Source organism: Dama dama, chromosome 14 (assembly GCF_033118175.1).
Source record: "Dama dama isolate Ldn47 chromosome 14, ASM3311817v1, whole genome shotgun sequence".
Taxonomy (NCBI): domain Eukaryota; kingdom Metazoa; phylum Chordata; class Mammalia; order Artiodactyla; family Cervidae; genus Dama; species Dama dama.
This window is the reverse complement of record NC_083694.1, coordinates 41530036-41557888: the sequence shown is the minus strand read 5'-3', so window position 1 is coordinate 41557888 and position 27853 is coordinate 41530036. Positions and strand designations below refer to the sequence as shown.

Genomic DNA, 27853 nt, shown 5'->3' with positions numbered 1-27853 from the left:
TGAAAAGTGATCATATTTGTTTTATTGAGTATACAGAGGCAATGCCATGGTCCTGTCATAATATAATTTGGGATCAGTAATCTCTGACTTGGTTAAAGTCTCCATGGGGACCTGCTTCCCAGATTCCTAGACATTATTTATGACATCACACTTTCTAAGACTAGTGTTTCTGGAGATGGATCTGATGAGAGGAGGGATTCCACTCTGAATACATGCCCGTGGCTCCCAGAAGACAATGGGATTGGAGGAGAGATAGCTTCTTTGGCCACATTTGATTCCTCTGTCTTGACATCATGGTAACGATTTTTGTGGTAGGAGCTGGTGTTACCAGGAGCCACATAATGGCTGAACCAGCACGGTTGAGGGACAGCTGTCCACCATGCCTCAGGGTTGGTGGTGGGTCAATCTGGAAAGAGACAACTTGGCTTTAAGAACTGCACAGAAGCCTTTTGGACAGTCCCAGCAGTGCCTGCATTCCACACCGGACTTGTCCTTATTCTGGATTCATAGCCCAGGAGAGAAGTTTTACGTAGATCCTACTGATGGGCTCCTCCTCTCAAGTTACTGCCTTGTAGTCGAGGGTGGGAACTCCTTTAGCTCCTCCTTTTCTGGGTGCACCCCTGGCACTTTGTTCATCTTGAGGAAGATCTGATTGATTTCTATGAAGGTCTTGGACTTGGTTTCAGGGATGATCAGGAAGACGTAGATGGTGGTGATAAGACATATCAGAGCAAAAATGACGAAGCTGTAAGCTCCGAGGCCCACCTGTGGGAGGGGAGAGGGTCCACATTTTTTAAAAGGTTCTCGATTAACTGCTTGAGTATCTTGTGCCTCTGGGGCCCTGGGTCACACTTACTTGGATGAATGGGAAGACCAAGCCCACAGTGAAGTTGGAGAGCCAGTGAACAGTACCCGCCACCATGTAGGCAGCTGGCCGGGAGGACTGCAGGAAGATCTCGGTGACGAGCAGTGCGGGGATGGGACCTGGGGAGGAACAGGAATAGCTGACTTCTCTGTTGGCCAAGCAAGCCCACCATAGGTCCTGGAGCCCTGCCCATGTAAGGTTCCAGAGGCATCCGGCTCAAGGCAGAGCAAGTGTGTCTCCAGGACTCCTGATCTTGTGGAGAAGCAGTGTGAGAAGGCATCTACCAAGAGTTGGGCACAACTGGGGACATCCTGTGATGTCCCTAAAAGGGGTCCATGACCATCTGTAAAGATTTCTGCCCACCACATGGGCATTGTGTTCCAGCCCACACAGGCTGCTTTACTATCCTCCCTCTTGTCATGCTCTGTCCAAACCCCTCAGCTGCAAGAACGTAGCACAGAAGCCATTCAGGGCCGAATCTAGCCCTCCCTGGAGCCTTTCTAAGGAGCTCAGACCAGAAGTTTCTAGGCTAGTGGTATAGAAGATGGGCAGTGAAACCATTGAATCAGCTCTGGGGTACATACTGGGCCCAAGGGCATGCCCTATGACGTAGGAGATGACACAGGCGATGCTGACGTAGGGCATCCAGGATATCTTGTCCTGTGGAGAGGAAACAGAGTTGAATTACACCCAAAGCAGAGACAACCTGGGATGGGACCATCAGGACTCTTGTCTCCCAGAGGGCCAGTCACTCTGCCTGAGTTGGGAAGGAGGGCCCCTGGCACCTTCTTCAACAGGCAGCGCCACCTGCATGCCTCTGGAATATCCACTGTAAATGAACACTGGGTTGCTGGGGCAGGTGGAGCGCTGACCCCAAGCAGCTGACTCATTGTGATGATAAGCATGCACAGGAGGGCCCAGATAGAGGGCTGCACCCCAGGCCCCGCCTTCCTCACCTGCAGAACCAAGGCACCCGTCAGCACGCTGCAGGCGGTGAAACAGACAGAGAAGCCCAGGAGGAGCAGGAATCTCCTCCCCATCAGTTCCACTATGAAAATCTGGAGGGAAAGGGCAAGGAAAAGTGGGAGGCTCAGCAGGCCGTGCCCTCCCCTCCCACCCCCACCCTGCCATATCCCTGCCTGGACCCTCCTTCCTGGGCACCCTCACTTTCATGTTCCACACAACACCTTTCTACAGGGGCAGCTACACTCCAGTATTCTTGCCTGGAGAATCCCATGGACAGAGGAGCCTGGTGGGCTACAGTCCATGGGGTCGCAGAGTCAGACACGACTGACTGAGTGAGACACAATGAGAGCTGGGTGGGCTGTGTACCCACCTTCTCGTGTGTGTGTGTGTGTGAGTGTGTGTCCCTGAATGGCCAGTCCAGGGGCCCTGATTATCACATGCTGGCCCTGGCACAGTTAGTGACCCCCAATGTATGAGACTGGAGAAGAGCCACCTCTCACGGTGGTAGCTTCCAGAGTAGTGGGTGGGGTCTCCATCTTTGGGAGTCATAGGCTGCCCATCAGGATAGACAGGCTCTCATCTGAGGATAGCCCAGAAGTTAGAGATGAAGGGACCAAGGGGCACATTGCCACCTAGATCTCAGCTCCTTTCTGAGCTGAGACCACCCGCCCACCCCCCAATGTGCCCTCCATCCCTGGTGGCAGATGGGGACTTGGCTCCTGGGATACTCACGGCACAGACAGTTATCAGCACGTTGACAGCACCTGTGCCCGCCGTCACATACTGGACATCGTCCTCATTCACCCCGGCGCTCAGGTAAATCTGGTCTGCGTAGTAGTAGATCTAGAAGGAAACCAAGGTGAGGCCTGCCAGGCCACTACCTGGGCGCCTCGGGGTGTCCCCTGCACCTGCCGTTGTCCAGGCCGAGCTCCACCCCCCACCCCCAACACCTGCTCCCTACCGCGTTCACTCCGGAGAGCTGCTGGCCAGCCATGAGAACGATGATGGAGATGACCTGCCACCGCAGGGACCTCATTTTGAATAGCTTCAGCACAGAGATGAAGCCTGCAGCTTTCTCAGCCTTGTCCTCCTCCAGGATCTCCTCTATCTCTGCGTCCACGTCGTGCCAGCCACGCAGCCTCCTCAGAGCTGGGGGGAGGGAGCAGAGGGTGAGTCACAGGCTGGACCACGGTGCCCCCCCCCACCCGCCCTTCCTGAAAAGATGCCGAACTTCAGTCCCTTTTCCTTGTCTCAAGGGAAAGACTCACCGCTTTTGGCAGCTGCTTCATCTTTCTTCTGAATCAGCAGGTACCTGGGGCTCTCGGGGAAGAAGGGCAGGAAGAGGAGCTGCAGCACAGCAGGGATCCCGGTCAATCCGAGGAGGATGGGCCAGCCTGCAAGGAAACCAGTGTGACCTGAGAGCTGGTTCCAGCGCCCCAGACCCCGCCTTGGCTCCAGCTTGCCTCTGCCTCCAGCCAGATGGAGCCCTATTGGCCGCTCTGGCCTTTTATCCTGATTGGTTACCTTTGGGTCTGGAACACAGGGGGCAGTGAGGGTGGGGATGGGGACAAGATCTTTGTGTTTCTCATCCCTGTGTCTGCCAACCCCTAGGATGGTACCTAAGGAAGAGTGGCCACTCTAAACACTTAGAGAATGGATAATGACGAATAACTACTGCCCACCTACCCTGGGGTCGCAAAGAGTCAGAAACGACCTGAGCAAATGAGCACAGAGCACACCCGCCAGCTGAACAAAGTGAAAAATGCAGATGATGTCAAGTGCTGGTGAGAACGTGGGCAGATGGGAAGTCTCCACATGCCGTGTGGACACGTGGCATCTTTAGAAGACAGTCTAGCAGGAGCTAGTGATGCCGGACACCACACAGGCTCTAACTCAGCAGTCGTGCTCAGGAGTGTGCCTGGGCCACCAGGATACCAGAAGGAGAATGGGCCAAGCAGCACTGATTATAGAAGGGAGACCCAGAAACAAGGCAAACCATCATCCATAAACGATGGTTCACTCATCAGGTGGAATTTTATACTGTGATGAAAATGAAGCAGGTCAGGATGGGAGCCTGTCACACCAACGCGGTGTTTGGTGCGGCGTGGTTCTACACCATGTGGTTCCACTGTATTAAATCCAGCAACAGGGATTAGCTCTATCTTCTAGAAAAGTGGTGACACTGCAGGGAAGAACAGGGACACAATGATAAGGGTTGGCACAATGGCTCCCTTTGGGGGTGAGGAGGCCATGATTGAGGGGTGCACAGGAGGCCAGCCCAGTTCTAGTTCTGGATCCACATATATGTTATATCTCACAATAAAAATGGTTAAATAGGGCCTCCCTGGTGGCTGAGTGGTGGAGAGTCTGCCTGCCAATGCAGGAGACACGGGTTCCCTCCCTGGATGGGAGGATTCCACATGCTATGCAGCAACTAAGCCCGTGGGTCACACCTGCTGAGCCTGTGCTCTAGAGCCCCGGAGCTGCAACTCCTGAAGCCCATGCACCCCATAGCCCGTGCTCCGCAACAAGAGAAACCACCGCAATGAGAAGCCAGTACATGGCAACAAGAGAGGAATCTCTGCTCACTGCAACTAGAGAAAAGCCCGAGCTGCAATGAAGACCCAGGACAGCCAAAAATAAATATATAAATAAAACTATTAAAATAAGTTCAGGCTCCCCCTAGGAGCTGTGAATGCCCGACTCACTCTCTCTTCTCCTAGGATTTGCAGAAGGTGACAACCTTGGACATCTGTGTGCCAGGTACTAGTCTGATGGCTTTTCACCTGTAGCCCACTCCCTGTCACAGCAATGTCAGGAGGCAGGCACCAGAGTCAACCCCATTTTACACCTGCAAACACAGAGGCGTGGAGGGTGCAGCTCCCTTGCCCCGAGATCAGTTATTTGGAAGAAAAGCTGAGATAGGAACTCAGGCACGTTGAAACCTGAATCACCATCCTCCCAAGCTCCTCCCACCTCTTGGCTCCGAATCTAGGGCCTAGCTGATCTGAGTTTCACTTCCATCACCCTTGCATAGATTACAGCAAGTGGGGAAGTGCCTGCCATTCGGGCTGCTGCTGTCTGCCCTCTGGCCCCGCTCCCACCCACTACGTGAAATTCTTCTCCCAAGGTCTCAGTGTCCCTAACTGCCACATCCAGACACCTGGTTCTGATCTTGATCTACCCTGGACTTCTTTGCAGCCTTTGTGCTATGGCTGCTCACCTCCTATGCCCCTCGCTTCCATAAACTCTGACAGTCTTCTCTTCTGGCCTTCCTTCCTGCCCTCCTTCCTTCCTTCTTCACTGAGCACCTATTATGTGCCATGAATTGTGCTGGAGATTCTAAGATGAGTCAGGCCAAGCCCTGCCCTCCACGCTCTGCCTAGAGGAAGGTGCCAATGGCTGAACAGTCACAGTGAAGGATGGAGCGACAAAGTGAGAGGTCACCAGGATATCTGCAGCTCCCTGGTCACACAAAGAACTTCACCTCCTGGCCCCTCTGCTCACAACTGGAGTGCTGGTCCTACTTCTCCCAGCCCAGGCCCTCTATGAGCCCCTCTCCCTGGGTGGACCTATGGCTCTTTCCCCACATACCACAGAGTACTTGAAAGATACCAGGGGTTTTCTGGGTCCTGCTGGCTGGTTATGTGCCATCACTGGGAGACAGGAACCTAGCTGCTTCACTTCTGGTCCCAGATCCTTACAAGGGTGATTGTAAGGTGGGAGAGAAGATAGCTAAAACTCCAGCCCAGGCCTGCACTGTCTGTATTTGTGTCCTAATGACACCTTGGACATGTGATACAACCTCTCCCGGCCTCAGGGTCTACAGCTGTAAAATGGGTACAGTAACAGTACATGCTCATAAGTTGTTTGGAAGATTAAATGAATTAATATAAAAGGCATTGTATCTGGCCTATGATGAGTACTTTATATGTTTTGATTGGTGCTTTATTAGTGGTGATTTCCCTTCAGAGTTTTGAGACCTAAGACAAAGAAAGGGGAAGTGATGCAAAAACAGTGACAATTATGAGTTACTGTGCACCTACTATGTGCCAGACCCCAGGTTCATGGGTCAGGGGGTGTGGCTCTGGAGTCTAGGTCTGGCGTGGATGCTGGCCCTGAGACTCACCACTGCCTCCACAGGGGCTGGGTCTTGTGACCCTCTTTCGTGGTCTGCAACGGGATGACCACAAATCCCTGGGCAGCTGAGTTGCTGCGAGGCACCAGTGCAGGGGTGCTGGAAGTCTTAAACATAGAGTTTGGCACCCTGGCTGCCTTCATTACCGGGCCCCGGGACTAGCAGCCACTCAGACAGCAACTCATCCTGCTCCCTCGAAGCCCCCTCCCACGTGTTCCAAGAGGGACTAGAGAATGTCCGTCTGTGTGTCCCCACCAACTTGCACAGGCCTGCTCAGCACAACCACCACCTCCGCCCTGTGGGGCCAGGGCTCTGCAGTTCTGAGCCCTACAGAGCTCCCCTCTCCACTGCAGGGGCCTCATGGTTTACAGGAAAGACCAGCTCATAGGAGCAGGCTAGTGGTCTGAAGCCATCCCGAACTCACCTTCTTCGTTTGCCAGGAGACTCCGAAGACCAAAGATCTGGGCCACAAGGATTCCGATGGTGATGAAAAGCTGGGGCACCACCCCCAGGGCCCCCCTCCAGTTCTTAGGGGCCAGCTCTCCTAAGTACATGGGGACGACATTGGAAGACAGACCTGGGAGAGGGGGTGGAAGTAAAGGCAAAATCTGGAAACAGTAGTCTGGTTTGGACAAGCTGTGTCTTCAAATATATTTATTTTCCTTAGCAATCACATCGTTATTGTGCTCAGTCGCTAAGTCATGTCCGACTCTTTGCAACCCCATGGACTGTAGCCGGCCAGGCATCTCTGTCCATGGGATTTTCAAGAATGCTGGAGTGGGTTGCCATTTTCTCCTCCAGGGGAACTTCCCCACCCAGGGATCAAACCCACATCTCCTACATTGCAGGTGGATTCTTTACCACTGTGCCATGTGGGAAGCCCTTAGCAATTATATTAGTTGGGCTGAAACTTTCTCAAAACTACAAGAGTAAGCAAACATCACCTTTTGCAACTCTTAGTCCTTTAGACATTAAGAGAAAATAGCCTGATAGAAGAAGCTCAGTGTCCTTGCTTCCAGACTGGTGTTACCTGGGGACACAGGCCAGCTGGACCGCAGGAATTCCCTCCCGACCAGTGTGGTTTCAGAGAGGAAAAGCCCAGGTGTGTTCTGGACACTCTCTCCTCTCTTGCTCCTTGTGGGGGAAAACCTGTTAATAAAAGGCCTGCCCGCCAGCTTTACTTTCTTCAGAAGTAGACACTGAAGCACAAGCTTTATTTTTCAATAAGGGGTGACAGCGGTTAAGAATCTTCCTGTCAATGCAGGAGACCTAGGTTTGATCCCTGGGTTGGGAAGATCCCCTGGAGAAGGGAATAGCAAACCATTCCATGGGGTCGCAGAGTCAGACACGACTAAACATAATACTCCATTAAGCATTAAAAAAAAAAAACTTAAATATTTATTGTGGGCCAATATTTATTATGGCTTTCTTGGTGGCTCAATGTAAAGAATCTGCCTGCAATGCAGGAGATCCGAGTTTGATCCCTGGTGGGGAAGATCCCCTGGAGAAGGAAATGACAACTCACTCCAGTATTCTTGCCTGGAAAAATCCCATGGACAGAGGAGCCTGGTGGGCTACAGTCCATGAGGTTGCAAAGAGTCGGACCCGAGAGCAACTGATACCCAATACCAACTGTATTCTGGGATTTGTGTAAGGTCTGAACTGTTTCTGAATCCTCAGTATTTGAACTTGTCGGTTTTCCTATCTTACTACAGTCTGATCCCCTTATGAATAGGTGGAATTTAATTTTATAGACTCCAAAATATTTTCACATGTATTATCTCATTTAATTCTCAGAGAAGCCCAGTGAGAGGCTGAGGATCTGGGAAGGTCAGATGGGTTGTTGTTGTTCAGTCACTAAGTTATGTCTGACTCCTGCAGCACTCCAGGCTTCCTTGTCCTTCGCTATCTCCCAGAGTCTACTCAAGCTCATGTCCATTGAGTTGCTGATGCCATCCAACCATCTCATCCTCTGTTGACCCCTTCTCCTCCTACCCTCAATCTTTCCCAGCACCTGCGTCTTTTCCAAAGAGTCAGCTCTTCACATCAGGTGGCCAAAGTATTGGAGCTTCAGCTTGAGCATCAGTCCTTCCAATGCATATTCAAGGTTGATTTCCTTTAGGATTGACTGGTTTGATCTCCTTGATGGGTTGGTTGTCACTGTTCCAAGTACTGCACACAGAGCCAGAGGCAAGCAGATGCTCAGCAAGATGTGGGGTCTGAGAGGGAGGCTCTGACCACAAGGAGACCAAGGGAAGCAGTGTGGGGTGAGGGGAGGCTAGAGTTGCTGGTGACAGGAGGGTGTTTGATAGCCCTGAGACAGAACACTGATGGCTAAGTTTTCAAGCATTGCATTCTGCCCAAGGACATCTCTGCTTAGTATTTTTAAAAGGACATCATCTTTCATTAATTAATACCAATTCTTTCTGATTTTCAGAGCAAAGAGGGACAGTCTTTAGAGCAGCTCTTAGATGTCTTGCAGGTGGGTGGGGAGGGACTCTGCAAGCCCAGTGCCCAAAGGGCTGTGGAGGAAGTGAGGCCCTGCAAGTGCCCAGTCATCATTCAGGCCCTAGTGACTGCGTCTCAAGGCCAAGTGCTTCTGAACTTAATTAAGAGCAACACTGGAGAGAGAAAACACTGGAGGCTGTGAAGAGATCGGGTTCCCCTAATGCTGATAGAGAACAGTCTCATTTTGTCTTAAAAATGACTCCACAGGGGAACCTTGGCCCGCCTGTTCTGACAACAGTCAGAGAAATGACTTTTAAAGTTTAAATTCCATTAGTGAAAGTCTGCAGTGTTTTTACCAAAGACCTTGACTAATAGCAAACCAGCTAACTGAGCATCTGGGGGTCTGAGCTGCACTCACCCTGTACCCCTTGGTCAGAGTGGCCACTTATTTTTAGGGGTGTCTAAGTACCACAGAACTTGATGACACCCTTTCTGGACTTTTCAGGAAAAACATGAAGAAATGAACGGCAAATGGATTAGGCTTCCGCTAGAATTCTCCAAGTATGACCTAAGGACCCAGGGGGTTCTTGACACCTGGGGTTCTGTGAGATCAAAACTATCTTCAGAACCATCCTAAGATATTGTTTGTCCTTTTCATTCTCCTTGTCTGATGAGTTTTTCAGCAATCACATACCCACTGACATCACACCAAGAGAACACAGATATAGGTTTGAGAGACTGGCTGTCTTCTATTTAGCCAGACATTTAAGAGATTTGCAAAAATGTAAAACAATACCACTAAATTTTTTTGGTCTTAGAAAATAGAATTATTTTCATAAAGACATGTAATGGGCTTATTATTGCTATTAAAATGAATTAATTTAAATTCCTGGTCGCAATTTCTAATGTGGTAAATATTGATCAAAATAACACATGTGAGCAAAAACTCCTTAGAACTCTCAATAATTTTATGAGTGTAGAGAGATGCTGAGGCCAAAAAGTTTCACAACTGCCAACTTGAAGTCATACTCATTTAAAAGCAAAGGTTGGTTGGGAATTCCCTGGTGGTCCAGTGGCTAGGACTCTGGGCTTTCACCACCAAGGGCCAGGGTTCAATGGCTGGTTTGGGAAACTAGATCTCATATGTCATGCAGTGGCAGCCCGCCCCCCTCTCCACCGCCAAAAGCAAAGTTTGGAATATCAAACTGTGATTTGTAGAGCCTAATTTTTTTTATTTTTTGGAATCAACTCTGAATTGTTGGCTGTCAATAGTAACGTAACAGCACCTACCCACTGCCAACGACTTCTAGGAATCGTCTGTGTTTCATAAAGCTGAGCCTGGCTGCAGGAAAAACCCACAGAAGCGGGGCTGGGTGCCTTGTGGCTCCTGCCCAGATGGCAGATAAATGTCCAGGCACTCTCAGGCACAGCCAGAATGAGGGCAGTTTGTCAGGGGACCCATTATCCCCTCTTTGAAGTGACTTCTCTTTTTGGGAAACTTGTTTTCCTCTTTATTGCCCCAGGTCTGCAATCCCTTGCCATTTCCTTCAATACTAGGCTCCTACTCATCTCCTCTATTGTCAGTAAACTCCAGGGAAGGGGTTTGCTAATGTTGGGGCAATTTATCCCTTCATCCCAATCCCCGTGTTTGGAAGGAGAATGAGTCACTTGATGATGCCAGAACCTGGGGTGGGGGGGAGAGGGCAGCGAGTGAGTGCCCAGAGTGCAGCATTTCCAGGGGTGTCCACTTGTTGAGAGTCCTTTGGACAGCAAGGAGATCAGAAAAGGAAATCAACCTTGAATATTCATTGGAAGGACTGAAACTGAAGCTCCAATACTTTGGCCACCTGATGTGTAGAGCCAACTCATTGGAAAAGCTGGGAAAGCTTGAGGGCAGGAGAAGGTGGGGGATACAGGATGAGATGATTGGATGGTATCACTGACTCAACAGACATGAGTTTGCGCAAGCTCCCGGAGTTGGTGATGTACAGGGAAGCCTGGAGTGCTGCAGTTCGTGGGGTGGCAAAGAGTTGCACATGATTTAGTGACTGAACGACCACCACCCTTGGGTCCCCGCCCTGCAACGCATGGCTCTGAGAGCGGACACCTCTCTCTCTTTGACGGCCCTGGCCCTTCTGCCTGCAGAAGATGCCAAGGTGAAGGGAGTCCATGGCACGGCCAAAACCATGTGTCTTCAGTCTGAGGCATCATGGATGAGGGACTTCCCTATAACCAGGGAAGCCTGGCCTGGGCAGAATGACTTTGAAGCACTTACAGTCATCAACTCTCTTCTGATAGAGGGATTCTATATTAGATTGTTTCTCAAGTTTTTTGACCACAACCCATAGTGCACAATATAGAAATACATGTTACGCCCAGCTTGGTTCTCACATATGTATACAGAATTGAAACAAAATTTCAAAAGACAGTCCTTACCTTTACTGCACATAACACACATCCCCATAACACAGGGGCTTATGTGTCTATCCACAGCAGAGGTGTAAGAATAGCTTGAACCTACATGCTTTGGAGATCCCAGATAGGTTCAGGTCCCAGAGGTCTGTTCTCCCTCCCCTTGACTATCCCAAGTCACAGAATGGTTTACCTGCACATATTCCCACCAAAACCCTGGCCACAATTATCATCTCAAATGACTTGGCGAGCTCACTGAATCCCATTAAGAACGCAGGCACGATGGAGAAGATGTTGTTGAACAGCAAGGTTCCTTTTCTGCAGAGGACAAAATACCAATTAGTTTGGTTTAAGGTTTCGCTCACTCCTTTGACAAGTGTTTGCTGGGCCTCTACTCCATTACAGCAGTTGCTGTTGTGTTATATGCTTTGTTGTTGACCTAAGACAGATACAGGTCAAGTGGATGGCCTGATTCTCAGTGGGAGGAAATGTAAATGACTCCCTGGGGGAGGACATCAGTGGGGCACACAGGGAAAGACTTGAATATCACAATACAGTAAAAGGGGAAAGGTGGAAGTACTGACAAATTTCCTCTTCTTGGGCTCTAAAATCACTGCAGATGGTGACTGCAGCCACGAAATCAGAAGACGATTGCTTCTCGGCAGGAAAGCTATGACAAATCTAGACAGTGTGTTGAAAAACAGACGTTACTCTGCCGACAAAGGTCCATATAGCCAAAGCTATGGTCTTCTCAGCAGTCATGCTTGGTTGTGAGAGCTGGACCATAAAGAAGGCAGAACACCAAAGAATTGATGCCTTCAAACTGTGGTGCTGGAGAAGATCCTGAAAGCCCCTTGGACAGCAAGGAGAGCAAACCAGTCAATCTTAAGAGAAATCAACCCCAAATACTCGTTGGAAGGACTGATTCTGAAGCTGAAGGTCCAGTATTTTTGTCATCTGATGCGAATAGCCGACTCATTGGAAAAGTCGCTGATGCTGCTAAAGATTGAGGGCAGAAGGAAAAGAGGGCAACAGAGGATGAGACGGCTGGACAGCAGCACTGATGCAATGAACATGAACTTGGGCAAACTCTGGGAGATGGTAAGGGACAGGGAGGCCTGGTGTGCTGCAGTCCATGGGGTCACAAAGAGTCGGACATGACTGGGTGACCAAACAATAACAACAAAGGGTTTTGAAACCATAAACTACTGTGCTTTTAGTGTAATCTTGAAATCCAAACTGGATAAGGACCTTAGAGGAAAAGTTTAGGCCAGCCTCACTTATCAACACAGATGTGAAAATCCTAAGTGAATTATTAGCTGATCGAATTCAGCAGTACAGATAAGAATCTCTCAGGACTTCCTTGTTGGTGCAATGGATAAAAGCCTGCCTGCCAATGCAGGGGACTTGATCCTTGGTCCAGACACATTCCAATGCTGAGGCGCAATTAAGCCCATGTGCCACAACTACTGAGACTGCATGCTGCAGCTACCGAAGCCCAAGTGCCTAGAGCCCATGCCCTGCAACAAGAGAAACCACCACAATGAGAAACTCTTGCTCCACAATGAAGAATAGTGCCTGCTCACCGCAACTAGAGAAAGCCTAGGCAAAAACAACAAAGATCCAGTGTGACCAACAATAAATAAATAAAAGGAATATTTTCCCTTGTGGCTCAGCTGGTAAAGAATCTGCCTGCAATGCGGGAAGCCTGGGTTCAATCCCTGGGTTGGGAAGATCCCCCAGAGAAGGGAATGGCTACCCACTCCGGTATTCTGGCCTGGAGAATTCCATGGACTGTATAGAGTCCACTGTAAAGAGTCAGACATGACAGAGCAACTTTCATTTTTCCTTTTCAAGGTTGAAAACACCATACTAAACATTATACTGGGGAAAATATAAGATTATTAAGTGAAGTAGTAAAAGAAGTCAACAAAATTTGATACCCATTATGATTTTTAAAAACCTTGCATAAAAATAAGAGCTGGGGTTCCCTGGTGGTTCAGATGGTAAAGAATCTGCCTGTAATGCAGGAGACCTGGGTTCGATCCCTGGGGTGGTAAGATCCCTTGGAGAAGGCAATGGCACCCCACTCCAGTATTTTTGTCTGAAGAATTCCATGGGCAGAGGAGCCTGGTGGGCTACAGTCCATGGGGTCTTAAAGAGTTGGACACGACTGAGTGACTAACACTTTCACTTACATAAAAATGAGGGAACTTATGTGCGCTGATAAAGGGTATCCCCTAAAACAGTGAATGAGTGAGTGAAAGTTGCTCTCTTGTGTCCAACTCTTTTCGACCCCATGGACTTTACAGTCCATGGAATCTCCAGGGCAGAATATTGGAGTGGGTAGCCTATCCCTTCTCCAGCAGACCTTCCTGACCTAGGAATCAAACTGGAGTCTCCTGAACTGCAGGCGGATTGTTGACCAACTGAGCTATGAGGGAAGCCCATCCCTTAAAAACCTATTAAAAAAAACAAGTCCAACTTAGTGAAACTTACAAAGCATTCCCACTTAAGTCAAGACTGGACATGGACTTGGGCCCTGGAGAGCCAAAGGCAAAGTGAAAGCTTCTCTTGAGCGTCCCCTCGCATCAGGCTCCCAGAAGTCCCCCAGCCACCACTCCCATTACCCCCTGGGAAGGAGCAGTACCATTACAGGACACACAAAACAATCCGCCACATGCAAGAGGCTACACACACACAGTACAGCTTCAGACAATAGGATTAGATAGAAGCTACAAAATATGTATTAAATGAGTTGTGTCATAGGGGATACATGTACACCTATGGCTGATTCATGTTGAGGTTTAACAGAAAACAGCAAGATTCTGTAAAGCAATTATCCCTCAATTAAAAATAAATTAATTAAAAAATAAATTAATAACAATAAGGAGTCAAAGCATAGTACACAAAGAATAAGAAAGCATATAAAACAAAACTATCCAAAATAATAGCAAAAAAAGATAAGACTTTAAAAACAAATGAATAAAAATTATAGAAATGAAAAAGATAGTCATTGAAACAAAAACACAGAAGATGAACTGCAGTGGAGGAGAGAATTAATGAATAGAGAGGCAAATCTGGGGAAGTTACATAGAAAGCAAGAAAGAGAGAGAGAGAAGGAGGAGGAGGAGGAAGAGGAGGGAAGTATGACAGATGAAGGCAGGGAGGACTATTATATCATTGGGCTTCCCTGGTGGCTTAAACAGTAAAGAATTCACCTGCAATGCAGGAGACCTAGGTCTGATCCATGGGTTAGGAAGATACCCTGCAGAAGGGAATGGCTATCCACTCCAGTATTCTTGCCTGGAGAATTCCACAGAGGAGTCTGGCAGGCTACAGTCCATGGGGTCACAAAGAGTTGGACATGACAGAGTGACTAACACCTTCACTTTCATAATATCATTAGTCACAGTAGCCAGAGGGTGGAAGCAACCCAGACATCCATCAATGAATGAAAGAATAAACTAAATGTGGTATGTTCATACAACTGGGTATTATTTAGCCTTAAAATGAAAGAAATCCCAACATGTGCCACAATAATATTGTACTTTGAGGGCATTAGGCTAAAGTGAGATAACCCAGTCACATAAGGACAAATCTTACATGATTCCATTCACATGAAGTCCCTAGAGTAGTCAAATGCACAAAGATAGAAAGTCCATTGGTGGCTTAGGGGAAGAGGAGAAAGGGAAGTTATTGTTTAATAGGTACATGGTGTCCATTTTTGCAAGATGAGAAGTTATAGCGATGGATGGTGGTGATGGTTACACAACAATGTGAATTCACTTAATGCTGATAACCTACACAATTAAAATTTGATTAAAATGTTATACATACATTTTACCGCTTTTTTTTTTTCCCTGTAGGATCTTAGTTTCCTGACCAGGGATCAAACCCAGGCCCCAGCAGTGAAAACACCCAGTCCTAGCCACTGAACCACTGAGAATTCCCACAATAACTTTTAAAAATAATTTTTTAAAGAAGTAAAAAAGGCAACAACAACAACAACAAAGACACTGAGGAGTTTCCCGAAGAAAGAATATAGAAAATGGAGGAGAAAAAATATTCACAGAAGTGATGGCTGAAAACTCTCCAGAAATGAAGACATGAAACCTCAGACAAGCAACTGGAGTAACTTCTGGGATAAATAAATTAGCCATAGATTGCTCGTGAAAGAGAAGATTCAATAGTGTAAGGATGTCAGTTTTCCTCCAATTAAATGATAAATCCAAAGTAATTCCAAGTACAATCCTTTTTCAGGGATTTTGATCAACTGAGTTTAAAATTAACACAGAAGAGTAAAGGAATATGAATAACTAAAACTGGCTTTCCCTCACCACTCACTCATTAAATACAAAACAAAATTCCAGATCTATATGGGAAAGACAAAGTTGTAAAATTATTTTTTAAATTATAGAAGACCATCCGTATGACATCTGGTGCATGCATGCGTGCTAAGTTGCTTCAGTTGTGTCCAGCTCTTTCCAACCCTATGGACGGTAGCCCACCAGGCTCCTCTGTCCATGGGAGTTACCATGCCCTCCCAGACATCTGGTAGGAAAGACTATTTAAGACACAAAAAGCAAAAACCATGAATGAGTTAAATGTGACCACTTGAACATTTAAAGATTTTGAATTTTCACTATATGGGGACTTCCCTGGTGGTCCAGTGGCTAAGGCTCCAAGCTCCCAATGCAGGGGCCCAGGTTCGATCCCTGGTCAGGGAACTAGATCCCATATGCTTCAACTAAAGATCCTGCAAGCCACAACGAAGACTGAAGATCCCCCAAGCTGCAACTAAGACCCGGAACAGGCAAATGAATAAATTAATTCATTAAACACCTAACAAAAGAAAGCTTTGAGATGGTTGGATGACATCACCGACTCTATGGACATGAGTTTGAGTAAAGTCCCAGAGTTGGTGATGGACAGGGAAGCCCGGCATGCAGCAGCCCATGGAATTGCAGAGTCAGATACGACTGAGCGACTGAACTGAAGTGAACTGAATATCCCCTAAAAGCACTTAGGATAGAGCCTGGCACAGACAAACAAATCAATAAATTGTTAGCTTGCTAGTGATATTTAAGGAACGCTGAAAAATCTTTAAGAAAACCACAAACAACTGAACAGTATTTATCACATCTTCAGTTGGACTTTTAACTGTCAACTCCATCTGCAGACCAGACCCGTAGTCCTTCACTCAAGGAGAAGCACCCTGCAGACCTGTGACCTGACTGATGTCCTGCCCCCTGGTGGTCCACAGGGAGAACTGTGCATCCAACACCAGACTATCGGAAAGACTTCAGGACCTTAGATTCACAGCTTGTGTCTATTCTCAGGTTCTATTGTGTGTGTGTGTTTTTAATATATATATATAAAATTTGACATTTATTTTTGACTGTGCTGAGTCTTCATTGCTGCGAGCATTTTTCTCTAGCTGCAGTGAGGGGACTACTCTCTAGTTGTGGCTTCTCATTGCAGAGGCTTCTTTTGTTGGGGAGCACAGGCTCTAGGGCACGCGGGTTCAGTAGTTGTGGCTCGAGAGCTCCAGAGCACAGGCTCAATAGTTGTGTCACATGGGCTTAGTTGTTCCTCAGCCTATGGGATCTTCTCAGATCAGGGATTGAACCTGTGTCTCCTGAGTTGGCAGGCAGCTTCTTTACCTCTGAGCCACCAGGGAGGTCCTTAGATTCTTTTTGAAAACGACTGGGGAAGGAATTAAGTTGTAAAGTCAGGCCTTGATTCTTGAGCTCACTAGATCTGTGGCCGAGAACGGAGCCCTGACCTCAACCTGCCTCTGTGTGCCCATCCTCAAAGGGAGGAGGTTGGAGGGGAGGAACTCTTAAACATTGTTCATAACAAAGCTGCTATCTCATGCCTGTGGATTTTTACCCGGGGAGTGGGGGAATCACATACAGAATCTCTCCTGTGTCTAGAGTTAGAGGCAAGATTTAAGTTCTGCTCTTGGCGTTCATGACACAATGAGGGTCGCCCTGGGACCACCCTGAAGGGCTCAACATTGACCTCAGTCATTTCAGAATTTTGCAGGAATTTAACTTGGGCTACATTTTGCATATTACTGGACCCCAATGTAAAAGAACAGAGCAGGTTAGCTTATGTTCACTTAGGAGGCAGAGTTTAGGAGCATTAGGCTACAGTCTACATTGTGCCCCATATCTTAGCCATGCTGTCCTACACTTGACTCTTCCAAAGGCCAGAAGGAAGTTGTGGTAAGATTTCAAGGCAAGAGAGGGCAAGAGTGGGAGTGAGTCCTGATCTCTGAAGAACTCTCTGTTCTGTCCAAGCCCACCCCAGAGCCTCAGAACTGTCACCCCCACCCACCTCCACCCTTGATACGTCCCCAGACACTTGGTCAAGGTCTGGTCTTCTTAACTCCATTAGGAAACAAAAATCATCACAGTGGTCATTACCTAGTATTACAATAATGATTTCTGCTTTAAGCTTGGCTTTTTTTAAATTTTTTTTTCTTTTTTTGAAACTTTTTCTTTTATATTGGCGTATAGCCGATTAACAGTGTTGTGACAGTTTCAGGTGGACGGCAAAGGGACTGAGCCATACATATCCATGTAACCATTCTCTCCCAAACTCCCCTCCTATCCATGCCACCATGTTATGTGGCAGAGCAAAGCTCCCTGTGCAATACAATGTGTCCTTGTTGGTTATCCATGGTAAATACAGCAGTGTGTACATATCCATCCCAGACTCCCTAACTATCCCTTGCCCCGATCCTTCCCCGCTGAGACTTTTGTTTTTGGTCTGGGTTTTAAACTCTGATGGAGTCTATGAGTTTCACTGTCTCTTACCTGCCTAAATTATTCACCAAGGGGCCGACCAGGAGAGAGCCGAGGAAGCCTCCGAAGGGGAACATGGACACAGTAATCGACCACAGCAAGGTCAAGTAGAACTCGTTCATGTATTCACCGATTCTGTCATAGTAGGTATAGTTGTAGAAGTCTTTCATGAACTGGAGAGCAGAGCAAAGCAGAACACCAGAATCATTTGAGCTGGTTTGCAGAAAGAATAATGGAAGTTGTTGGGCCACCTGATGGGATGAGCTGGGCATGTGAACATCAAATCAACATGATGAAGTGGAGGAGAGGGAGTAAGGATTAAAAGCAATTAGCAGGGGGCACCCACGAGCCGGGGGCAGGAGGTAGGGGGCTGCGAGGCCTCCGATAGGCAAACTGCTCAGGATGTTTCTAACACCAGAAAGGAATGACTCTAGCCTTTCAATCACAGAATCAATGTTGGATGATCCCTTCCCCATCCAGACCCTGCTATGGATTACCTGTCTGTAGAAGATCAGAGCCCTCTCAAACCTTCCCCCGCCCACCCCTGAGGCCAGCCTGCCCTGTGTCCAGCCAGGCCTGGCTCTCCACAAGAATCTGAGGCCCGGGGACCTGGTGGAGCCCCACGGCCCTGTGCCTGCAGGTTCCTTGAGCCTGTGCTGTTGTCTCCTGAGTGTGACCCCTCCCTTCACTCGAGGCCCCACCGTGTGCCCTCAGCATGTGTGCAATCCCACCCTAGCAGCCACCCAGACCCCAGCTGCTCCAAACCCACCTCCCTGTTCCCTGGGGGGCTGCGCCTTGCCCCACAGCAACCTACCGCCGAAGGGGAGTTAATAGCAGCCACGTTGTACCCATACTGGAAGGACGACCCAAAGGCAGCTATCAGTGTCGCCAGAACAATCACGGGTGTCAGCCTCTGCGGGAGACGAGATCACAGCTTTAGGTCAGGAAGCAGCCCTGGGCTTCCAGGGAACTCAGGATTTACTCAGAGTCTTGTAGAAAGATGGACGTAATGGGACCTGAAGACCCACAGTCTTTCAACCACTCCGTGTCTGGAAACCTACCCACCACTCACCTGGGTGGAGCAGGTTTCCTGCTTGCGCTAACTGTAGCGCTTAGGCTTAGACAATCCTGTGTTACGGGGGGCTGTCCTATGTGCACGGTAGAGACAGCCCTCCCCCCATCTGTGACAACCTAAATGTCTCCAGACATAGCTAAATGTCCCCAGGGCAGGTGGGGATTCGCCCCTGGTTGAGAATCACTGGGTCAGAACAAAACTGAAGGGTCACCTGTTCCAAAACTCCATCCAATGTCTGAGTTGCTTCTACTACATTTCTGCTGTGGAGCTGCCTTGGCCTACTGCAGCAAATGCTCTCAAGCGCTGCCTCCAACACATGTGTTTGTGTGTTTAGTCACTCAGTCGTGTCCAACTCTTTGCCATCCCAAGGACTGTAGCCCGTCAGGTTCCTCTGTCCCTGAGATTCTCCAAGCAAGAATACTGGAAGGGGTTGCCATTTCCTCTTCTAGGAGATCTTCCTGACTCAGGAACTGAACCCATATCTCTTATGTCTCCTGCATTGGCACGTGGTTCCTTTACCACTCTGCCACCTGGGTTTCCCTGATGGCTCAGCAAGTTAAGAATTCGCCTGCAATGCAAGAGATGCAAGAGATGTGGGTTTGATCCTTGGCGCAGGAAGATCCCCTGGAGGAGGAAATGACAACCCGCTCCAGTATTCTTGTCTGAAAAATCCCAAGGACAGAGGAGCCTGGTGGGCTGTAGTTCAAAGGGTTGCCTCCGACACAAACTCCCTTAAAAATCAGAGAGAAGAACTGTGAAAATTTTTAATTATTTAGGGTCACTGATTCATTTCCTTTAACCTCTGGACTTCGCTGTAAGAAGCAGAAGGCACAGTGAAAAAAATTTAAATATAGATTTCAGGGGTCTCTTTAAACACACACATTCCGTGATATCCCCTTTGACCCTTGGGAAACTGAACACTCATTTAAGACAATCTTTAATGAAAAGTAGGGGTTCATTAGTGAAGGAATGAAAATCGGGAGGAAGTAAAAGTGGAAGGAGGTTTGCTGTTAGAATCTATGGATCTCAGTTTGAATTTGCTCACTGCAACTTTCTGGCTTAATTTCTTTGATCTTCAGTTTCTTCATCTTTAGCATTAGGATAATGACAACCCTTGGAGTTATTGAGAGGATTAATTTTATGGAAGCATCTAGTCCTGAAGGTGAATCCACTGACTGGGGGTGAGTCTGGGTGTGGCTCTCAGAACCCACTGTTGATGCACTTCATCCTGTCTTCCTAGTGAGGACCCTGGCACATGGGACTCAGTACCTCCTGTGCCAAGCTGTGGTCCTCACATCTCCTTGAACAACATCCCTGCTGATCTAAGGAGGACCTCTTGAGAAAGGCAAGTAGGAGCAGGACAGGCCGAAAAACAGTGGTCACCCGGGCCTTGCTTAGTGCCCGGAAGGGGGCAAGCGAGCTAGTGACACCCCTCCCCAACCCCACAGAGCAACTGTAGGACCCGCAAGGGCCCCGGTTAAGAGCCGAACCCTCCCTCCACCAAATGAATTAACAAACGCTTGTTCACAGGAAGTTTCTGGTGAGGATGAGAAGAGCCACCGACAGGGAGCAGTGGGCTCAGGCCCCATCACTCCCTGGGGCCAGGAAAGGCAGTGGGTGATGGAAGCCGGGGAGCAGGCAATGGGGCCCAGGAGGGAAAAACGGCTCCAGGGCAGTTGCTGCATGGTGTTTTCTAAAGACGGGGGCACACAGGTAGGCACACCCACCACCACCCCCAAAACCCCACCCAGTAGGTAGCATAGGGTCAACTAAGCTCACCTCCTGAAGTGCTCTGGGTAATCATTCACTCATTCATTCATTCATTCAAAGACTGAGCACCCACTGTGAGTCAGGCATGGTTCTGGTCCTATGTACTAGGGAGATAGTAGAGAACAAAGCAAAGATCCCTCCCCTGTAGCTGGAGAAGGGATAGGCTACCCACTCCAGTATTCTTGGGCTTCCCTGGTGGCTCAGCTGGTAAAGAATCCGCCTGCAATGTGGGAGACCTGGGTTTGATCCCTGGGTTGGGAAGATCCCCTGGAGAAGGGAAGGGAGACAGGCTACCCACTCTAGTATTCTGGCCTGGAGAATTCCATGGACTGTATAGTCCATGGGGTCACAAAGAGTCGGACACAACTGAGCAAATTTCACTTCACTTCACAGCTGTCCTATTGCTTGACTTGATGGAAGGTAGGAAGGAAGGAAGAAAGAAATGAAGGAAGAAAAAATGTTGATTAAAATGTCTCCTCTTCCAATTCTCTTCTCAGTAAGTGACAAACTATAAATGCACCCAGTTTCATTCATTCTGCAGGGGCAACTCCGACATTCTGCTTTGATGAGTCCTAAGATTTAAAGTCCTAAGCAAAGCTCAGCCAGGGATTTGGGTGATGCCCTGAGCTCCTACCCTAAACCGGGAGGATCTTGCCAGGCACATGACTAGACAGCTCCCTGACTGCTTTTACAGGATCCTAGCAAAACTCATCAGAAGGATCTCAGGCTGTCAATTCTCTAAGCCTGGAGCACATGATTCAACTTCTAGTCTCTGGCTTCTTCCTTGAATTCAAGTCACAGGCACATTCTAGGGACCTTTGGGAATCAGAGCTCACCCTTTGTGGAAAAAGCAAGGACATTCTGGTAAGCCCTCACTGACCTTGCTGGTCCAAATTCCTTCCTTTGGATGAAACAGAATCATTCTTAAGGCAGGAAAAGAAAAATTTAAGGTAAAAATTTCTTCGCTGCTTGGGTCACTATCCCCTCCCCTTTAGGGTGCATTGTGCATCTGTGTTACACATTAACTAGGTCCCCTTAGAAAACACAGGAATGTCTACTCCTAAATAGATAAATAAATAATAAAAAAAGAAGCAATTTCCTCCTGGCCCCAGGAAAATAAAACCTTAGGAGATAACATTCCTTCTTCAATCCTATAAGAGGTCACAATAGCTCTCTACTTGCTTTGCTAGACTATGTAAACCATCAATATGTTACTTTAATGTATATAACCCTCCATCTCAGAAATTACATAATTGTGTTTTGACATCTAACAGGAGGACCAGTCCCCAGAATTCTCTGAAAGGCTGTTTCCCAGGTTATAATCCTCAAGCTGGTGTGAATAAAAATTTCCATGTCTTTCTTAGATTGACTGTTGATTAATTTTTTATGGACAATGCATTAAACAAATATTTATTGACAGCCAACTATGAGCCAGATACCACCCTACAGTCTGCGAGCAAAATACCTGCCCCCAAGAAGACTGTGGTCCAATGGGGAAGACATTTTTTTTTTAAGTACTTGGTAATTAAACTAGTTCTAAATAATAGAACTGTAGCAAGTTTTATGAAGACAATCCACTGAAGTGGTTAAAAAGGGAAGTCAGGAAAGTGACTGAGAGAGGGTGGGGGCTTGGGTAGGGGAGTGACTGACGCAGGGGCAAGAGGTGCCAGCTTTGAGGATTATTTTAGGAAGCAAAATCAAAGGATTTGGTACTCTGTGAGAAAAATGAAAATCAAACCCACAGTGTGATACTACTGCTCACTCATTAGGATGATTAAAGCCAACAGAACAGGTAATACGTGTTGATAAAGACATCGAGAACATTAGAACCCTCTCACATTGCTGGGGGAATGTAAAATGGTGCAGCCACTTTGGAAAATAGTCCAACAGTTCTTCAAAAAGTTAAATGTAGAGTAAATATCAGTTCAGTTCAGTCGCTCAATCGTGTCCGACTCTTTGCGACCCCATGAATCACAGCACACCAGGCCTCCCTGTCCAACACCAACTCCCGGAGTTTATTCAAACTCATGCCCATTGAGTCGGTGATGCCATCCAGCCATCTCATCCTCTGTCGTCCCCTTCTCCTCCTGCCCCCAATCCCTCCCAACATCAGGGTCTTTTCCAATGAGTCAACTCTTCACATGAGGTGGCCAAAGTATTGGAGTTTCAGCTTCAGCATCAGTCCTTCCAATGAACACCCAGGACTGATCTCCTTTGGGATGGACTGGTTGGATCTCCTTGCAGTCTCAGGGACTCTCAAGAGTCTTCTCCAACACCACACTTCAAAAGCATCAATTCTTTGGTGCTCAGCTTTCTTCACAATCCAACTCTCACATCCATACATGACCACTGGAAAAACCATAGCCTTGACTAGATGGACCTTTGTTGGCAAAGTAATGTCTCTGCTTTTTAATATGCTATCTAGGTTGGTCATAACTTTCCTTCCAAGGAGTAAGCGTCTTTTAATTTCATGGCTGCAATCACCATCTGCAGTGATTTTGGAGCCCCAAAAAATAAAGTCTGACACTGTTTCCAGTCTCCCCATCTATTTCCCATGAAATGATGGGACCAGATGCCATGATCTTAGTTTTCTGAATGTTGAGCTTTAAGCCAACTTTTTCAGTCTCCTCTTTCACTTTCATCAAGTATATGACCCAGAAAATCCACTCCTAGGTTTATACCCAAGAGAATGAAAGCATATATTCACACAAACTTGATCACAAATGTTCATAGCATTTTTACCTACTCAAAAAGTGGAAACAACCCAAATGTTTATGAACTGATGAACTGATAAGCAAAATATGGAATAGTCATTCAATGAAATATTACATGGCCATGAAAAAGAATGAAGCACTGTTACTGCCTACAAAGTGAACAGACCTTGAAAATGGGCTACGTGAAAGAAGCCAGTCACAGAAGATCACCTGGTTCCATCTGTGTGAAACGTCCAGAATAGACAGGTCCACAGAGACAGAGATCAATCAGTGATTGCCCAGGGTTGGGGGAGAAGAGGAGGAGATGGGAGAAATGCAGAGTGACTGTCAATAGGTACGGAGTTTCTTTTAAAGGTGATGAAAATCTTGTAAAATTGATTGTGGTGGACAAGTGGTTAAGAATCTGCCTGTCAATGCAGGGGACACAGGTTCGACCCCTGGTCCAGGAAGATTTCCCATGCCTCAGGGCAACTGAACCCATGTGCCATAGCTACTGAAGTCTGCATGCCCTAGAGCTCATGCCCTGCAACAAGAAAAGCCATCTCAATGAAAAGCCCTGTGTACCACAACTAGAGTAGTTTCTGCTCACTACACCTAGAGAAAGCCTATGCACAGCAACAAAAACCCAGTGCAGCCAAAAATAAATTTAATAAAAAAGAGTAAAAAATTTTAAATTGATTATGGTGATAGTTATTCAACTCTGTGAATATATATTGAATTGTATAAGTTTAAAGGGGTGAAATGGTCTGGGAATTATATTCCCAATAAAGTTATTACACTATACAAAAGAGGAGTGTAAGAAAAATTCAGAGTTTAAGCTTTCCTTTTTGTCTCTCTTCTCTTCTTCCTTTTTTTAATACTTGTGAGGAGGACAAAAGGAAGAATTTGGTACCGGGTTGGATTAGGGCATGAGAGAGAGAGGAAGGCACCAGACAGGATGTGCAGGTCTCCCACAAGCTTGTTAAAAATGACAAAAGGGGCTTCCTTGGTGGCTCAGAGGTAAAGAGTCTGCCTGCTAGCACAGGAGACACGGTTCGATCCTTGGTCAGGAATATCCCACATGCTACGGAGCAACTAAGCCCATGCACCACAACGATTGAGCCTCTGCTCTAGGGCCTGGGAGCTGCAATTGCTGAACCCACATGCTGTAACTACTGAAGCCCGTGTGCCCTAGAGACTGTGCTCCGCAACGAGAAGCCCCTACAAGGAGAAGCCTGTGCATCGCAGCAAAGAGCAGCCTCACTTGCTACAACTACAGAAAAGCTCCACACAGCAATGAAGACCCAGCCCAGCCAAAAATAAATAAAATTAAAAAAAAAAAAAAAGACAAGTGGCTCAGCGGCCTCAAGACATGAGACGGGGCTGTTGTCCGAGGCCAGGGGGAGCTGTGATTTGCACTTTGGAGAAGAGCTAGGGGTCACTTCCCTCGTCCCCATAGTAAGCTGGCTTCCTGTTTTTCAAGACGGTGAGAACATTTTGAGTCTCCAGCAGAACAGCCACTCTCAGGGCAAGCCTTCTGACAGGGTGTGATTCCAGGTCTCTAGGAAGAAGGCCCCACCCAAACCACCTCTCTTAGGAATTTGTCTCCAATTTCTTTTCTACCATCAGGGAGACACTCTCAGCCTAAGACTTTTGCTTGTCAGGCATCTCCAGTCAAAACAAAAATATCCCGGGTAAATAAGAGTTCCTATGAATTATTAACGCTGTAAGTCACTTTATCAGACTATGGAATGAATCCAAAGTTTCACAAACATTCCTTGAGGTCTGAGTGCTGAGCGGAGGAGAGATAGACAAACCGGAGGTGCCCTGTCTCTGCAGGAGCTCACAGCTGCCTTTCTTGCTGCTGGCTGTGTGGCCTTGGGCCAGCTCCTAAACTTCTCTGTTCCTTCATCTGTAAAATGGAGATGATGATACTGCCTTCCTCTCAGGATGGATGTGGGGAATAAATGAGTTCATACGTGTGAAACGCTCAGACTCACAGCTGACTTGTGGTACACACTACAAGTGTTACACATTACATCAGAGGTTTGCTATCAATATTAATTATTAACGATGCAGATCAGAGGGAAGTTACTTGCTCAGTGACACTCAACTAGTTGGTGGTGGCAGCATGCCACCAAAAAACTCTGCTTTCATCTTCCAAAGCATTCTGGCATTTTCTTTTTCTAATCCATTTTATTTTGTCTTTCAGCCCAAGAATCTTTTTCTCCCCAGCGGGAAGTCTTGAGGCACACCAAATTTGTGCCTTTTCTCTTTACAGGTGAGGAACCCAAAGGCCAGTGAGGCTGCGGTCACACACACAGCCACCGGGGAGACAGAGAGCTGGGCCCTTCCCACTAGCCTGAGCAGCACCCCCATCCCCAACGCGGGGGGTAGCCCAGACTCTGTGGCCTCGCTCACCGCCCCCCCGACTTCTCCTCAGCTCCTAAGTGCCCCCCCAGCTTTGCTTTGTGACTTGCAGGTTCTTTCTCACAGCCACCACCTGCGTAGTTCTGTTTTGATGTCCCCAGCATGTATTTACCAAAGGACTAGGTCTGCCCTCAGGAGCCTGGAAGGGGGTAGCATGCATTCCCCCGGGTGGAGCCCTGAAGGAGGCCTCCTTCCTGGGGGGATCGCAGGAGCAGGTGACTATGATCAGCCCTTATGTTTTGTATGTAACCGTTTAATCACCTCCTTTCAAAATGCATGGTTCATTTTCAGGGACCACCACGTGGGGTGTTTCTGTTATTTTGCAGCTGCACCTAGGGACACAGTCGGGTGGTGCATTACTCTCTGAAGAGACAGCACAGAAATGACCAGGGCTTCCCCTGATTCCTTAATCCCTAAGTTCTTGTTGCCTCACAGTCCCTTCTCCGTAAAATAGAGGAGATAACATTTGACCTAACATGGTCTTGTTACCATGAGGTCGACAAGACAATCCCTGTGGAGTGACGCACTGATTTCTAAAGCAGGCAATCTCATGGGCAAGGCTGAGACTGGCATCTGGTGAGTAGACATCAGAGATGATGCTAAACAACCTACAACACCCAGGTCAGCCACCACCATCCCCCTCCCTGGCCCCATAGCCAAGAACCAACTGGCTCCGAATGTCATTAGCACCCTGCTCTAAAGGATGATCAAAAAATAATAATATGGGGACTTCCCCGGTGGGACAGTGGGTGGGAAACTGCCTGTCAATGCAGAGGACGCGGATTCGATCCCTGGTCTGGGAAGATTCCCCCATGCCAAGGAGCAACTAAGCCTATGTGATACAACTACTGAGCCCACACACAATTCCTGAAGCCTGTGTGCCTAGAGCCTGTGCTTCACAAGAGAAGCCACCGCAAGGAGAAGCCTGTGCACCGCAACGAAGGGTAGCCGCTGCTCACTGCAACTAGAGAGGGCCTGTGTGCAGCAACGAAGACCCAGTACAGCCAAAAATAAATTAATTTAAAGAATAACATGTATGGGGCATCTACTCGGTGCCAGGTAATTTACATGCATCATCTCATTTAGCTGTTCCACAAGCCCTCTGTGTGTGGCAAGGCTATCATTCCCATTTTACAGATGAGAAAACAGAGGCAGAGTAGTTAAATAACTTGCCCAAGTTCCCACAGCTAGAACAGGTTGGAGCAGAAATGAATTCCAGGTATTTCTACCTTCCAAACCCGCTTTAATCTATTAACCCCAGAACATGTGTCCAGCCTGCCCATGGCAAGGGTCTCATATCTATGAATAAATAGTAATTTGCACAGATATGTATCTCCTCCAATCAATATAAGCAGATGCTGTTGCAATGAATAAAATGCAAACTTCTTAAAAGCGTCAGTAATTTTATGTGCATTTTCCTCAAGCAACAGATAATCAAAAGTACAGCAAAAGACAATCAAAAGTAACAATAGCAGTTATATGGCAGCACCTGAGGAGGTCCTGATAAGTCCAGAAAAATCTTTTGTCTCTAAAAAAAGGAGCCTCCACCTGAAATTAACACAACATTGTAAATCAACTCTAATAAAATTAAAAAAACAAGAAAAAAAATAAAAATAAAAAAAGCAGCCTCATTATCTAAAAGGAAATCTCTGCTACCTAGCAGAGTTACATTCAAATCCTGCAAAATCCTTTCTATCTTCTTTGCATACTGGCTTAGCTAATTTACCTGCTGAAAAGGTTAATGAAAATGTCTAGAAGCCAAAATCAAATCAAATCAAAAACACCTCTTGGGGCCATGGGTAAGGATATTGTTGCTGACTTCAGAAACCCTTCACCTCAAGTTCTTAAGGAAGTTGTGATAAATTAATCCTTTGAGTGCCATCAACTCAGTTTTAACTACTTTGAAAAGCTGTTCCAGGAGCATGCTTCCCAAAGAACATCTAAACCTAAAGGTCTCTAAATTTCTCCTCTCTCTAGCCCCTGTAAAGTCCAGCTGCTGGGTGAACTCTGAAGGGCAGGTCCCCCAGTGCACACGGCTTTGAAACACATCCCCCAGCAATGCTGAACAGGTCCTGTGATGGGGCTGCCCCTTACTGCCTCCCTGACAGCACACTTACCCCTTCCCTCTTGACTGGATCCTGCGGCTCCATCTTTGCTCTGGAAGCGCAGAGTTCTGCTTGTTTCCTTTCAGCCAAAATACCAAATGCACTGGGTGGCGAGAGAAGACATTCTGGATGTACT

General features: G+C 47.4%; 1 protein-coding gene across 2 annotated transcripts; it reads right to left on the bottom strand.

The window, feature by feature from the left end:
* LOC133069202 (solute carrier family 2, facilitated glucose transporter member 5) lies at positions 1-27853 on the bottom strand. 2 transcript variants are annotated; one of them, XM_061160472.1, is made up of 12 exons: positions 27730-27853; positions 18459-18557; positions 17657-17817; positions 11023-11147; positions 6394-6546; positions 3100-3225; positions 2793-2980; positions 2564-2674; positions 1822-1923; positions 1450-1525; positions 857-984; positions 1-765 (listed from the first exon to the last, which is right to left on the bottom strand). In XM_061160472.1, the coding sequence occupies exons 1-12, from the start codon at positions 27760-27762 to the stop codon at positions 562-564; spliced, it is 1506 nt and encodes a 501-aa protein (XP_061016455.1). In that variant the 5' UTR covers positions 27763-27853; the 3' UTR covers positions 1-561. The 2 variants fall into 2 exon arrangements, with proteins under 2 accessions (XP_061016455.1, XP_061016456.1); XM_061160473.1 differs by lacking the exons at positions 17657-17817; positions 18459-18557 and having other exon boundaries at positions 27730-27840.

What these genes read in the sequence shown, in the direction of transcription:
- LOC133069202 (XM_061160472.1), bottom strand. Translation starts at nt 27,762, where the DNA reads ATGGAGCCGCAGGATCCAGTCAAGAGGGAAGGG. An exon ending in TCTCCTGGCAAACGAAGAAG is followed by an intron (nt 3,226 to 6,393) that starts GTGAGTTCGGGA and finishes GTTTCCTTGCAG; the next exon opens with GCTGGCCCATCCTCCTCGGA. An exon ending in TGGTCTTCCCATTCATCCAA is followed by an intron (nt 766 to 856) that starts GTAAGTGTGACC and finishes CCCCTCCCACAG; the next exon opens with GTGGGCCTCGGAGCTTACAG.